Source organism: Lissotriton helveticus, chromosome 8 (genome assembly GCF_964261635.1).
Source record: "Lissotriton helveticus chromosome 8, aLisHel1.1, whole genome shotgun sequence".
Taxonomy (NCBI): Eukaryota; Metazoa; Chordata; class Amphibia; order Caudata; family Salamandridae; genus Lissotriton; species Lissotriton helveticus.
The window spans coordinates 1,488,098,464-1,488,112,969 of record NC_136069.1 but is presented as its reverse complement, the minus strand read 5'-3'; the positions used below and the strand labels follow the sequence as shown (position 1 = coordinate 1,488,112,969).

The window sequence follows — 14,506 nt, the reverse complement described above, 5'->3', positions numbered from 1 at the left end:
AAACTGCAGAAGTTCCCTGCAGTTTCTTCTCCCTCTACCATTTCCAGTACCTTTTAAGTGAATAAGAGTTACAGAGGCTGTTGAGTACATGAAGTCTAAAGTGCTGTGCGAATATGAGATGCTTTACACACACCCTGACTTGAAAGAAAGTGATTTTATTATTTGAACATTTTGAACCTGATTCATAAACGTAATTTACACTTTTGAGTAATGTACATTTCAGTAAGTTTACACCTTTTTGGCCATTGACAAAATCAGAGTGTAAGTTACACTTTTGGAGTAAATGTACACTCTGGTTTTGTGGATAGTCAAAAAGTAGTAAACATACTCAAAATTGTATAGCCCTCAGGCCCTTCAGTTTGTTGGAGGCATGTGAGATACTCATTTGTAGTAAACGTACACTTGGATTTTATGAACAGCCAAAAAAAGTGAACTTACTCAAAGTGTAAATTATTCAAAAGAGTAAGTGACCATTTGCGAATCAGGCCTTTTGTTTCTAAAAGGTGTAATAGCGTTTGGGAATTATTGAGAGGGTTTTACCATATCAATAGCTGCCTTCATACTCTTTATTTTCCTTTCCCTTCTGCTGGTCTCTTTTCACTTCAAAAGTAAGCAACTATACCATGGTAATGACTATAAGGGCCTGCATACGCTACCAGTATGTTGATATAGAGCCTAAACCACTGTATAAATCTGATATCCTACAGCTACTTGTGCACAATTGACATGCATAACATCCAGCAAAATATATACCACAAAGCAAAGGTGGGCTGATAATTTATTCAAACTATCGGAAGCAAATTTAAGCAAATCCACCCGCTGTCATTGATGATTTTGTTTAAAGTCTTACTAGGCTACAAGAGCTTCCCATAAACCCACGATGCCCGGGTATAAATGCTGAAACACTCAATGGCACTCAGGGGTATCATTCAAACAATAGGTGATTTAAATGGCTATACATATATATATATATATAAATACATACATAAACATATATGCTTAAGAATGTTATGTTTGTCTTACTTATATTTTGCTCATAAAGTCATATTCAATGATGTTTCACTTCTCTACTCTCATCCACACACATTTCCATTCACCCATATATCTTCATCTATCAACCCACAACAAAGCATTATCCACCAACATTCGGAGCTATGTAATTGCTCCTGCCTATGGATCCACTAACCCACCATCGAATGAACCCACAGGCATCCACCCCTTTATTCATCCTTGTATAAACCTTATAGTTATTAATTCAGCCACCCCATCAAGACATCATCAACCTGTGTCTGCATGTACACGTCTGCTTTCGGACTGCTTGTGTGCCTGTAAATGTGCTGTCTGTGCCTGTTGTTTTGGGTACTGCCTGTATGCATATGGTGCCTGTGTGTTTCAAACTAGTGCATATAAACAAATTACAACAAAGATCACACAAACCTAAATCATGCAAGACCCACTGGCTTTGCTAGTTTTTGGGGTATTTATCTGCAAGATATGTCCACAGTATGCTCGCAGCACTTCGGGAATATTTGATCAAGTTTTCTTTCCTTTTGTTATACTCCTCATTGTTTACAATAGGCATCTGACTGAGTAAGTAAAATAACATATTTCCACTAGCACCTTACTCAGATTGAAGCTGTTTACTTAGGGTTGGACACACCTCTCTTTCTAACTAGTGGTCTCCAGCGATCGCGTGCTTTGGGGAAATTACTGCCCATCCCGCAGAAGATGATAAGTACACATACCTGCCAACTCACACGGTGCCACTGTGTAACACACGATATCGGCTTTCATCACACTGTCTACCGGTGAGAATAGGGCCTTGGGAGGGGCGGCCGACCAGCGGGAGGCCTGGCACTCCCGGGGGATTTTAACCCGGGGTGGGGGGAGGGCAGCCAGCACCTCAGTGGGCTGGTTGGGCTATGTGGGATTTTTTGGGCTGGTTGGGCTGGCCTTGGGCTACCTCTGGGTTGGCATTGGGCTACCTTTGGGCTGGGGGGATACTTAATCTGACATTTTAGGACACTGCCCACCATTTTGGTGGCAGTGACCCAGCAGCCGGTGGGAGGTGTCCTGGGGGTTCGCTGTTTTTGTATTTGGTCTTTCTGTTTGCCAGTTTGTCTTGCTGCTTGCCTAGTTTTGCTGTTCAGGTGACCTGGGCCAGTGAGGGTTTCCTGTTGCCTTTGAGGCTTGGCCTGGTGGTTGTGTTGTGGACTGTATTCCGGGGCCTGTGGTGGTAGGTTTTGGCCTGTGGCTGCTAGCCGGCCGTCTCGGGGGCTGTGCGGTCGCTTGTGGTGGCCGTGGTGCTGTGTGGGCGCAGTCCGATTACCTGGGCTGTAGTAGGGTGGGTGCCTCGCCGCGTGGATTTCCCTCGGAGCTGCGGATCGGCGGTGGCTGCTGTGATGGCGGATCGTGAGGACCCCAGAGTGGTGGAGGCCCTCCGCCTCCTCGAGAAAGCAGGCCACACCGACATGTTGAGGCCTGGAAGGAAGGTAAGGCCGCTGTGGCGGCAGTTGGGGCGGGGGGCGGGGGGAGGGGAGAGGGCCGGAGGGGGTGAAGAAGGTGTGCCGCGTAGCCGGGTGGGGGGTGAGGGCTGGAGGCGGAGGCGGGGGGGCGATGGGGAGCGATGCAGCATCCCCGACAGGTGTTTGTGGAGGGAGCGGAGGGGGCATCTCGAGGGGCGGCGGCTGCGGGCGGTTCGTTGTGGGAGGGGCAGAGTGCTGCGCGGAAGCGGGCCCAAAATGAATAGAATAGCCGCGTGGACGAGAGGGGGTGGGGACGATGACTCCGTGCCCGAGAGCGTTGGGGGGGTGTTCCCGCTGTTGATTGAGGACTCTGAGCCGGAATTCGGGGAGGATGAGCGGGAGGGTGGGGCGTGGGTGGGTACCGGTGAGCGCGGGTCCGGTCATGGGGGTGCGGGGGGGATGATTCGTCAGATAGAGAGGCAGGGGGAACTGGAATGGCGGAGCGCGAGGAGCGGGCCGGGGCACACGGAGGTAGCGGGGTGGATGGGAGGGCGTGGGGTGGTAGGGGACCTGCAGAAGGGGGAGTTTTGGGGGCCGGGGGTGGGGGGTGGGGGCTGGTCGGTGCAGCGGGAGATGGAATCGCTGGTGTGGAGCGAAGGGGAGGGGACATCTGGGGAGATAGGGGTGGGGTTGACGTGGCACGGGAAGGGATCAGGGGTTGGGGCACGACACCCCGGTGCGGCAGGGGGACATTCAGCGGGTGTGGGGAGGGGTGTTTGGGGGGCATGGGGGTTTCTGGGGGGGTGGGGTTCTTTTAACCCCGGCATGCTGGACTCCACCTATTTCTCTCGATAGGAGCGGTTGGTGAGGTGCTTGGGAGAGCAGCATGCGGCTCCAACCCACCAAGAGGATGGGCTGGCTCTGCTTTGTACGGGCGGTCGTGCTCCCACGAGGGACCGGTCGTTAGAATCCTACGGGAGGCGGGGTGGTAGGTCTCCGCCAGCCCCACCCTAAAGGGTCGACACGGCCGCCGGAGGACGGGGGCGGAGGTACGGCAGTGCTGATTGGGACCCCGAGCTGGAGGTGGATGAGGGGAGAAGAGAGAGTGTTGACTTGAGAGAGCTGTGGTGCACCTGCAGGGAGAAGGCAGGGCTCAGTAGAATAGATCTCATGGAGGGCATGAATGGGATGTGAATGGTCCTCAATTGGATTACGACGAGGACAGCACAGAGGAAGGGGAGATTCGGGAGGAGAGCGGGGAGGGGGGAACGCAGTAATGTTATTCATAGTGCTTTACAGGCCCCGAGGAGTTGCCGATCAGAGAGTAGCCGAGCAGAGAGAGTGGTGCCCCCCCCTGCTCTACTGGTTAGGCGGCGGGATCCGGTGCGAATGCCGACCTTGAAGCCAGGCAAGGAATGTGGTGGGTCGGGTAGGGCCCACCATGGTAGGGTGTCCGTGGGCACTGATGCCAAGGGAGTAGCGGAGGGGGTGCGGCTGAGTAAAGGGATGTACGTGAGGGACACGGGGGTAGGCCCGGACGCGGTGAGCACTGGGGAGGGAGCCGCGGACGTGACGCTGGCCCGGGAGGACAAAGGGGGTGCGGACGAGAAGGAGAGCCACAACATACCGGTATGTAAGCTACTAAGCCCCTGGGGGCGCTCCTGTCCTTGGCCACCAAAGACGAAGATTTGGAAAGGGGACTATGTTGACATTTTGAAGCTCCTGCATTGCGATTGGACGGTGAAGGAGGGGTCGAAGGAGGAGGAGCTGGAGCTGGCGAGGCGGCCGAAGGTGCCTTTGACTATAGGGAATTGGTCAGCGGGGTTTTTAATATTTGCCAGTGTGTACTGTGAGAAGTACCCGGAGCGGGAGGTCGCGCTTTTCATATATATGGATGTGATACAAAGGGCGCAGGTCACGTATGGGGGCTACGCGTGGTCGCACTATGATGAGGAGTTCCGGGCGCGATTTGCAGGAGATCCGGACGGGTAGTGGGATGAGATCAACGAGGATCTGTACCACCAGACGATGGGGGGTGCGAAGTTTGTTAGGACCGTATACACAGCCAGCGGGTTACCGCTGGCACCGCGCCCCTTTCAGGCCCGCCCGACCTGTGGAGGGGTGGGACAAGGTGGAGCTGACACGACCGCTGCCGTCGGAGCGTGCTGGGATTACAACAAGGGCGTGTGTAGCAGGCAATATTGTTGATTCCGGCACGTGTGCTCCAAGTGCGGGAAGCGCCACCCCGTGGAACGGTGCTGGGGGGGCCGGGGGCTAGTACGCCGGCTCAGCTGCTCGCGGTGACCGGAGCACAGCCCGGGAGTCACGGAGGAAAGGGGAGGTCAGGGACTATAGGAAAAGGCTCATACGCCGGTTAGGCTGGAGCGGCTGGACACCCTCCTAGCGTCTTATCCGCGGGCCGAGGACGTGAGCGTGCTGCGCCGGGGGTTCCGGGAGGGTTTCCGTTTGGGTTAAGAGGGTCCGCGGATCGCTCGATGGGCGGAGAATTTGAAATTGGTTAACGCACACAAGACGGTGGTGCGGGACAAGTTGTTCAAGGAAGTGCAGGAGGGGCGGATTGCCGGCCCCTTTTGGGAGGCACCCATCCAGAACTTGATTATTTCTCCTATCGGCGTGGTGCCGAAGAAGGAACCCGGGCAATTTCGCCTGATTCAGCACCTGCTGTGGCCAGAAGGGACGTCGGTGAGCGACTACATTTCGACGGAGTTGTCCTCGGTGTCGTACTGGTCGGTGGATGTGGCGCGGCGGTTACTGGCGTTAGTGGGGGGAGGAGCCCTCATGGCAAAATGCGACATTAAGTCGGCATTAAGGCTGCTGCCTGTCCATCCAGAGGATCACCCGCTGTTGGGGATCCAATTTGACGGGGACATCCTTGTGGATAAGGCGTTGCCCATGGGGTGCTCGATCTCGTGTGCCTTGTTTGAACGCTTCAGTACCTTCTTACAGTGGGATTTTTCCTGGCACACTGGTAACGAGACGGTGACGCACTACCTGGATGACTTCTTCTTAGTCGGACGGCCCAGTTCGGCGGACTGACAGCAGCAGCTGGACGGTTTTGCGGAACTCATGGGTCACCTGGGTGTGCCTCTGGTGCCAGAGAAGACGCAGGGTCCCAGCACAGTGCTGTCATTTCTGGGCATAGAGCGAGACTCCGTGGCCATTGAAGCACGCCTGCCGGAGGAGAAGAAGGTGGACAGCATGTTGAAGAAGCAGAAGGTGACGGTGCGTGAGGTTCAGGTTCTGTTGGGGCATCTGAATTTCGCATGTCGCGTCGTTTGGGCGGGCCGTATATTTTGCAGGCGGCTGGCGCTATCTGGGCTCACGTTGACGCATGACCACCTCCGTTTGTCGTCAGGGACGAAAGAGGACCTGCGCATGTGGCGGGCTTTTCTGGAGCGTTTCAATGGTGTGCACATGGCGCCCCCGGAGGACAGGGACTGTGACGTGACCATCTCATCGGATGCGGCAGGAGTGGGCGGTTTCGGTTTATACTGGCAGGGTTGGTGGTGTGCGGAAGAATGGCCGTCACATTGGCAAGGCGAGGGACGGAGCATTGCGTTTTTGGAGCTCTTCCCGCTCATGGTGGCGGTGACGGTGTGGGCACATGATTTGGCACACAAGCAGGTAATTTTTAAAGTGGACAATATGGCGGTGGTGCAGGTCGTTAACAGACAGTCCGCCAGGGACCCGCAGGTGCTCAAGGTGATGAGGGTACTTATTATGAAATGTTGGAGCACGATATTTTGTTTCAAGCTCGGCATATTTCCGGGGTGGACAATGACATTGCGGATGTCTCGTTCACAGTGGGAGAGGTTCAAATGGGCTAGCCATGGAGGCGGAAGCCCACAAGACACCGGTACCACTGGGGCTGTGAAACGTGGGAGACACCGGGTCATACAGCTGGTAAGAGCGTCGGTGGCAGTTTCTACCTAGAGAACGTACGAACAGGCCTGGCGGGAATTTCGGGACGGTGGGGCTGTGCGGCAGGAGGATGGCGGGCGGTGGTGCGAGCAGGTGGTGCAGTTTATACTGCGCATGATGGACAAGGGGATGTCGAGAGTGACGATTGCCGGGAAATTGGTGGCGGTATGCGGTGGCATGGGGATGTTGTGGTGGGGGGTATGCTCCGTCCGGGGGGGAGCTGGGGACATGCTTATTGGAGGGTTGGGCGTGAGAGAAAAGGGCCAGAGTGTGTAGGTGCAGGCCCATTACGGTTGGGATGCTCGGCATGTTGATTCGGCTTTTGCCCTCCATCTGCCATAATCATGAGGAGACCGTGCTGTTTTCCACGCTCATGTCGTGGATGTACTTTGGAGCGTTTTGCGTTTCAGAGCTGGTGGGGGCAGAGGGGGCCCTGGGATCTTGTGGGGGGACCTCGACCTGCCGATCCGGGAGGTGGAGGTGCGGCTAAGATGCTCTAAGACCAACCAAAGGGGGGGTGGGAAAGCAGTCCGTGATGGGTCCAGTGAAGGCGGGGGCAGTTTGCCCAGCGAGTTTGGGCAGTTTGTTGACTTCTGCGCGGCAAGTGGACGCAGGCGTTGAATTTTGTCGGGCTGACCAGGGTGACGGCGGCTCAGTTGTTGGGGATCCTGCGACAGGCCCTACGCGCCATTGGGCGAGGACCCGAGGGTGTTTGGTACGCATTCCTTCCGATTGGGGCGGCGACGGATTTGGGGGAGCAAGGACCTCATGCGCTTAGGGTGCTGGAAGTCGGACTGCTATAAGACATACAACAGGCTGAAGGGAGTGGGGATGGAGGACCGCGCTTGATGGGCATCTTTTCCTGTGGCTCACATATGTGTCTTTTCAGGTGCAGTGGCGGGCCGGAGGAGGCTGTCCTGTCTATCCTCATTGTGGGCATTCCTTTGTGAAAGGAGCGGAACGTGCGGAATGGGAAAAGGAGCGAATTTAGGATTGGATCCGGGGTTGTTTGTGTGCCAGTGACAAGGGCGAGGGGGTATGTGGTGGCATGAGCTGTTGCCTGCCTTGAGTAAAGTGGTCAAGAGAGGGGTGTGTCCGGATGTGCTTATTATACACTTAGGCGAGAATGATTTGGTGCAGTGCAAGGGGCTGGCTTTAGTTAAGCAGATAAACAGGGACCTGTTGGAGGTGCTGCGCCAGTGGTCAGGCTCCCATAGTATTTGGTCAGAACTAATACAGAGACGGATATGGAGAGGAGCAGAAAGGCCAGAGGCTATAGATAGGGCGTGCAGGAAGCTCAACAGGGAAATTAGGTATTTTTGCGAGAAGGAAGGTGTGGGTAGGATGAAACATTCGGAGCTCCGCTACCGGGCGGTGTATTTTTTTGGGGAGGACGGAGTACACCTATCTCGGTATGGGATGGAGTTGTACATTGTGCAACTGAAGGAGGCGCTGGATAGGGCCATAGGTGTGTGTCGGTATCCTAAGAGGCTAGCATCCTAAGGGGGGGTCGAAAGCCGTCAGGATGACTTTCGAGTGGCGTTTTTTCCCTAAAAGTGCAGGGGGGAGTTATGAGGTTGGGGTTTACAGTTGGATAGATATATATAAGAAGGTATATAGTTAGGTAGGTAAAAAGTTGCAAATTGCAAGTTGGTGTTTATAATTGTTGCAAAGGGGGTCCAATTTTAGGGGTGGGGAGAGCGGGGTATGTTAGGAAGTATATATTTAGTGAGATCTAGTTTTGTTCGGCACAGGCCAAGGGTATGTATTTGTAAGGTGCACCTGTTTCCAATAAAGCGGCCTTTTACACACCAACAAGCTGGTCTGTGGTATGTGCTGCCCCTCCCCACCCCAATATAGGCCCAAGCCTCTATCACACGTTGGCAGGGAAAACGAGCTGAAAAACACTGTAAATAGTGATTTTCCAGCTCATTTTCCGAGGCTTTGAACTGCCAACTTCGACACCAGCCTCAGCAAGCTTTTTATTTTATTCTTTGGTAGGAGGGGGCTTGGGGGGTTCAAAAGTGACTCATAGGTACTTCTCGGCTTAAGGCCCTGCCACCTTCAATGCCCCGCCCCCTCCTCACATGGTGAGATTGTGCTTCACGTTGGCAGGTATGAGCTTTTTGAATCGTTTTGGCCACCACAAGTGTGGAAGGGTATGCTTGGAAGGGTATGCTCAGATGTGAGTCCCTTGCTCACTGCACCATCAGGATTCAAGCAAGCCGGACTGAAGACGGCTGTAATGCCAGAAACCGGTCCCCGGAAGCTTGTTTCCTTTCCAGTAAAGAATTGGCTTGGTAGTTTGGTCTGCCCTGTTCCCATGATGCACTGGGCCAGGGACAGACTAATTTGCATGTAGCCAGGTTCTGAACTGGGATGGTGCAGTGAGCTAAAAAACGGTGATGGATCAAGCCCTGATCTGTTGACTGGGTAGGAGTGTTCTGATTAACTCAGATACTCTGTCCATCACCACCCCCCTTTTTGAATCACTCTGTGCTTAAGCACAGCAACAGACAGGAAGCAACACATTTGGACTACTTCACACATGAGCCCAAAACTCTTCCCGCGTAGAGTCCTCTGTAAATCCATGCTCTGCTAACCACGAGCAGCATAGTGGACGTTGACACGGAAGCGCTTCGAGGTTCCTCCGGCGTACCAGGTGCTATACAAACGACCAGAGCTTTAACTGGGATGAAAAAACTGGGCGGGTCTCTCAAAGGGGCGTGGCTGATGTAATTAAAGGCGCGGCTTAAAAACATGTTAACTGAAAATCTGTGCTTAGCATAGTGTGCTGCCTGACTGGTATTTTGCTGTTTCTATCATTGTATCCATATATATAATACAACAAGTAACTTTAAACCTAAAACAAGCCAGGGCTATTGGCTTTGTCAATTGTTGTTAGTTGCATAAGATAAATAAGCAACAGCTATGGCTACGTTGTATAGAAGACTGAACATACTTCAGTGTTGAAATGATAAGACTGTGAAAGAACTACAACGAGTGTCCTTGAAGTTGTATCAAAGGCAGTGAAGTGTGGTACTGCTGCAGAGTTAAGATTTATTTTATTCACCGAGGGTGAGGGCAAAAATGGAGAGCCCGAAGGGACCCGTCTCGGCACCTGCTTTTAACCCGGCCCATTTAAAACCCTGCGAACGTCCCCAATGAAATGAAAGGTACAACAGAGGCGAGCACACTTTTTAATGCATACGCCGGAACCTTATCTCGCACCGTAGCATCTGAAGTTTACCGCTCGTGAAAGGTGAAAGGTGCATGCAATGAAGAGTGAAGTCCCCCAGCCCAGAATACTTTAACGCTCTATTCTCGAAATTCTCCTGTCGCTGAAATGTAACTTACAAAATGTTTGAAGTAAACGAAGGGAAAGGAAACCTATGGATTGTGATAATTTCTAATGGGAATAAATAAGTGTCTGGTCATGATTTATGTGACGTATTTAAACGTTATGATCCTCTCAAGGGTTCTACCACTTTTAAATGTAGAAGGGTGTCTCTCTAATGTCTCGTCGAGCAAGACCTCCCTTCCCGCCTTCCAGATGCGCTGACTCGCTGCGCACTTCGGCCGCAGCCTCTTCAAAGTCGCCCTTCGCTCTGCGCCACTCGCCCTTGGGCTGCTTCATTAGTATGTGCGCGCGGTGACCTGCAGGCCGCCTGCTCTCTGTTGATAATGGTTTTGTCGATTCTCAGTCTGCCATGGCGGCTGGGACATGAGCGGTGTCTGATCCGGGACAAGACAATACGGGGCGGCTTTCTGGGCCACCTGCAGGGGGCGCCAGACTGCACTCCCAGGCAGCAAACCTGTGCCTCTGTGCGGAGGCCAGGGGGATTAGGCCTCTCTGGAAGGGGCGAATACGATCCTTGCCCCGAAATCCAGAAAATAAGTTTGCAAAAGTACATAAAGAAAGCACTGCTGCTCACGGTTGTTTCCGATTTTTTTAATACTAATTACATCGTATTGCTTTAGATTGGGCACAGTCTGACTTACTGATTTACAAACATTACTGGTAGTTACTCACATATCGAAAAAGTAAACAATGCTATGAAAGTCTCATCAAAACACAACCTGCTATGTCCATATTTAGGAAAGCAAACATCATTTACACCTTCAATTGTGAAAATCCTCAAAACATTTACTTGGCTAAGTTTGTTAACCTGCAGCCGCACAAAAGGTCCAATAAACGCATTAATTACACAAAATGGAAAACAAACGACAATCCCGATGGCTGGTGTTTCATTGAACAGTGGCTACAGAAACTCCTGAACTTTGTTCGTCAAGTATCACTACGGTTTTCCTTTTTAAAAAGTGCCTACTTTGGGTCTAAATCACTAAGATTTTAAGGTATGTGTTACTTACTCATATTTATTCTGGCTTACTCCTAAATTACAGGAGTAAACCAGGAGTACACCTAATTTACGAGCACATCTGGCGTACTCCTAAATGTTTTGCTATGCAACGGTTCTTTGTGTTATGCATATTCTATTATAAAAAATTATAGGTTATTTTAAACTAGGTTGTGTTATGAAACGACCTGCTATGCTATGTTATGGCTGATGTCCAGACATTACTGGTTCCCTTCATCAGATGAGGTTTAATATAAACGAGCTCCAGAGGGCTGCCAGATTTAGGGCCAGATTACGAGTTTGGTGGATGGGATACTCCGTCACAAACAAGACGGATATCCCGTCAGCCGTATTACAAGTTCCATAGGATATAATGGAATTGCAATACAGCAGACGGGATATCCGTCACATTTGTGAGGCAGTATCCCATCCGCCAAACTCGTAATCAGGCCCTCTCTCGGCTCCGAACAGGTGTATGCTAAGAAGGATATGCAAAAAGCCTGCACACTTGGCGGGCCAGGGTTGATTGGTGCGCCGCACAGCAGAAGACTATGTATGCAGCGCGTGGCTGCCCCAAGAAGTTTCATAGGGTCTGGGGGAAGTGATCGGGGAATGGTTTAATCTCGTTGGGAATGCTCTAAAATTTGTCCTTTTGATTTTCTATGCCTTTGGCTGTTGGGTTGTCCATATATTTCTCTGTGATCATGGTGTCTTGATGATTGGCTGGTGCTTTTTCTGAAATCAATAAAAAATTGTTTATAAAAAAAAAAAGCCTGCACACTGAAAACAATCTTGCACACTACCATCCCATCATGAAAAGAACAAGTTCAGCAGGGGGTTTGATGCAAATTCCCTTTCCTTCCACAAAATGCCGTATTTAATCCAAGACCACACAGGCCTTCACATGTACAGTGTAGATCCATTTCCAAACCTCCCTCTTCAAAATACAGTAAGTCTCTGATCAATCTGTGCTCTCCTATTGAAATGTTTACAGACCCCCTTAAATCTAGATTTCAACATTAGCACAAAATGTATAACAATCTAGGGTTGTTCAAGTACAGTTCACTTTCTGGAAATTGTAGATTGCAGTCACAGATGGCTCTCCAGAGCTGCACTCTAAATCAAAACAGTTTGTATCAGGTCATTGAAAAATATGCTTGCAGTCTAAATCTTGGTTCAAAATGCAATGTATTTTTTATATGTTTCAGGCATCAAGAAACTGTGTCTAAAGTAGTTTCTTTCAAGGGAAGCAGAAATACCAGAAAAAATACAAGGAAGCATTTGTAGAATCAGAAAATATTTTTAAGAAAAACAAAATGAAACTTTTTAAATTCAAACAGCATAAAAGGAATATAATCATTATTATTTGATGTGGCACCCCTAAGGAAAAATATATGGAATATTACAACACTGAAAACAGGGATTCTTACCTTCAGTATGTACTGCAGACACATAGGTCCAATTGTAGCGTTTGACAATGTCCACCATCGCCCGAGCCTGCTGTGCATCGGAGGGTACAACCCTCATGAAGTATTTGAATAGAGTTTTGTCACTGAGATCCATACTTGTTGCAGAGTAAGCAATCTGAGGTATGTTGAAGAGCTGCAGCAAGTTCTGCACTTGGATCGCCACAGAGCTCGAACCCGGTCCAATCACCCCAACTATGGGTTTCTTGATTTTGAATGGTGCAGAAGATCCATCAACACATTTCACAAGCCCTTCCTCTTCGTCACTGGATATAAGGGAATCCCGGATGAACTCAATGCTTTGCTCCAGTGCCACTGCTGAATGCCAACATGAATCCCGGATTTCACAACCAAGGGTTATATTTGGCAGTATCATCGGGTCTGCATTAATTCGGTCAAGAGCGTGGAGCATCGCCTCGACCCGTTGTATGCCATACTGCTCCCTTACCTCTCCACACTTCCTCTCATGGACCTTTTCAACAGTTGGCTGGTGGTGGACAGAAAACAGAGCCCCAATGATAATATCACCAGGGACATGGGCAACCACTCTCCGTTCATTGGACTGTGCAGAGACCAAGAACCCAATGTTCCCACGGGCATCTTCCTTAAAACAGAGGATGGCAAAGAGCAAAAGGAGGACCATCTTAGGGAGTGATTTAAGCTGGTAGAGACAGCATAGTGGAATTCAACGATAGGAGGATTAAGAATTGTTGTCAAGTATTTCGGTGAGGATGGGAAGGACCTCGTTGTTAATCAAGCATTGCCACGGGCTGATGGAAGATATGCTATGATCCTTCCAGGCACACTGCAGAGAAGTCTTGTATGTAAACATAATCCTCAGAACCTTAAAACATGGAGAACATGTGGATTAGATGATCTGTCTAAATATTGGAAGAAAATATCTAGAGGTGAACATTTTGAAAAATGTATTATACAATACATTAACTTGTACACATTTAAAGCTGTGATATGAATTCCGTTGGTATTTTTTCTTATCATGATCCTCATACCCCCTTTTGTGAAGGATGAATGTCTTACAAAACATTACAGCTAGATTTTTTGATTCACGTTATTCATATAACACCAACAGTAGAGATTTCCGTGTAATTTTGTGATACATATTATGTACAACCTGATGCCTTTCATGTGATGTCATGTTTATGCCAATGGAATTCTCCTGAAGAAATATTAAGACAAAGAGGAATGGAAGTTTTCATAAAAGTTTTGAAATTATGCACGCCTATATTACTAAATCATTGTCTCATAGGGATAAACCACTTTCATGGCGTGGCTAAAATAAGAGTAGATTGCCACTATTAATGTATCTGAATTATGATTACAACGATGTTCACTTGAGTAGGTGTAGAATACTTTTGCCGTACTTCAGTCTATGAATTTCAAGAAGACATTCATCCAAAATTATGAAATAAATACTTTTTGAATTGTGTTTATAGGAAGGGGAGGCAGTAGGGAAAACAGTTAGTTATCCAGCTTGAGGAAAAAAGGTCCAGGAATCTGATGACCATCTGACTATGTACCTTTTTCTGCATGTGGCATCCGCAGAGGACACACTCTCCTTCCAACTTTCCATCTAAGCTGTACAGTTCTCAAGGTTGTCATATGGGTTGGTGACCAAGCAGTTGCTAAAATCTAACATAATTGTGTCATGGTTATGACATTAATAATCATGTTCATTTACTTTTATGAATAGCAGCACTCAACAAATGGCTAATGACACTGATTAAATTGCCCACCCAAGTGCCATACATTTTATCTAAGGACCTTATCCAGCAGCCTTGAAGTTTTGCTCTTTTAGAGACAGTAGTTTAATAACAAGTGTTGCATTAGCTTATATCCCTCTACAACTGTATCATATCAATGAGGGATGTAATGGTTGTTTTGGCATTACGGAGTAATAGTTTCTATACCAGTTTGAAAGGCATATGGAGTACAAAGACTGAACCTGGGAATCGTCTTAAGTCTGCTTACTATATTTTCATACAGAGAGCAGATTCGTTTCTCTTTCAGTTTTCATTTAATGAACTTCTTGGTCATTTTTTTAACTATACTGGATGAGAGTTTTGTTGCAGCAAAATCGCCTACTTTGAGTTCTGGTGATACAATTGGAGGCAAATTCCTTCTAGCTGACAGATTCCCCCAGAATATCTTCTTATCTTTCTCTGGATCTCTGGCCTCTTCTATGTAAAGTGAGATACTAACGGGACAGGGGATCTTGCTCTTTGGTAAAAAAAAAAAGAAAAATTGGTTTGCCTAC

The 14,506-nt window shown here is 49.3% G+C and overlaps 1 protein-coding gene across 3 annotated transcripts in view; it reads right to left on the bottom strand.

Moving 5' to 3' along the window:
• The window catches only part of GRM5 (glutamate metabotropic receptor 5), a 967,370-nt gene extending 954,496 nt beyond the window's left edge, over window positions 1-12,874 (bottom strand). For all 3 annotated transcript variants that reach the window (XM_078658429.1, XM_078658430.1, XM_078658431.1), the window contains exon 1: window positions 12,196-12,874. In XM_078658429.1, coding sequence (XP_078514555.1) covers window positions 12,196-12,874 — 679 coding nt within the window. The remainder of the gene's footprint in view (window positions 1-12,195) is intronic.
• Window positions 12,875-14,506: the final 1,632 nt, after the last annotated feature.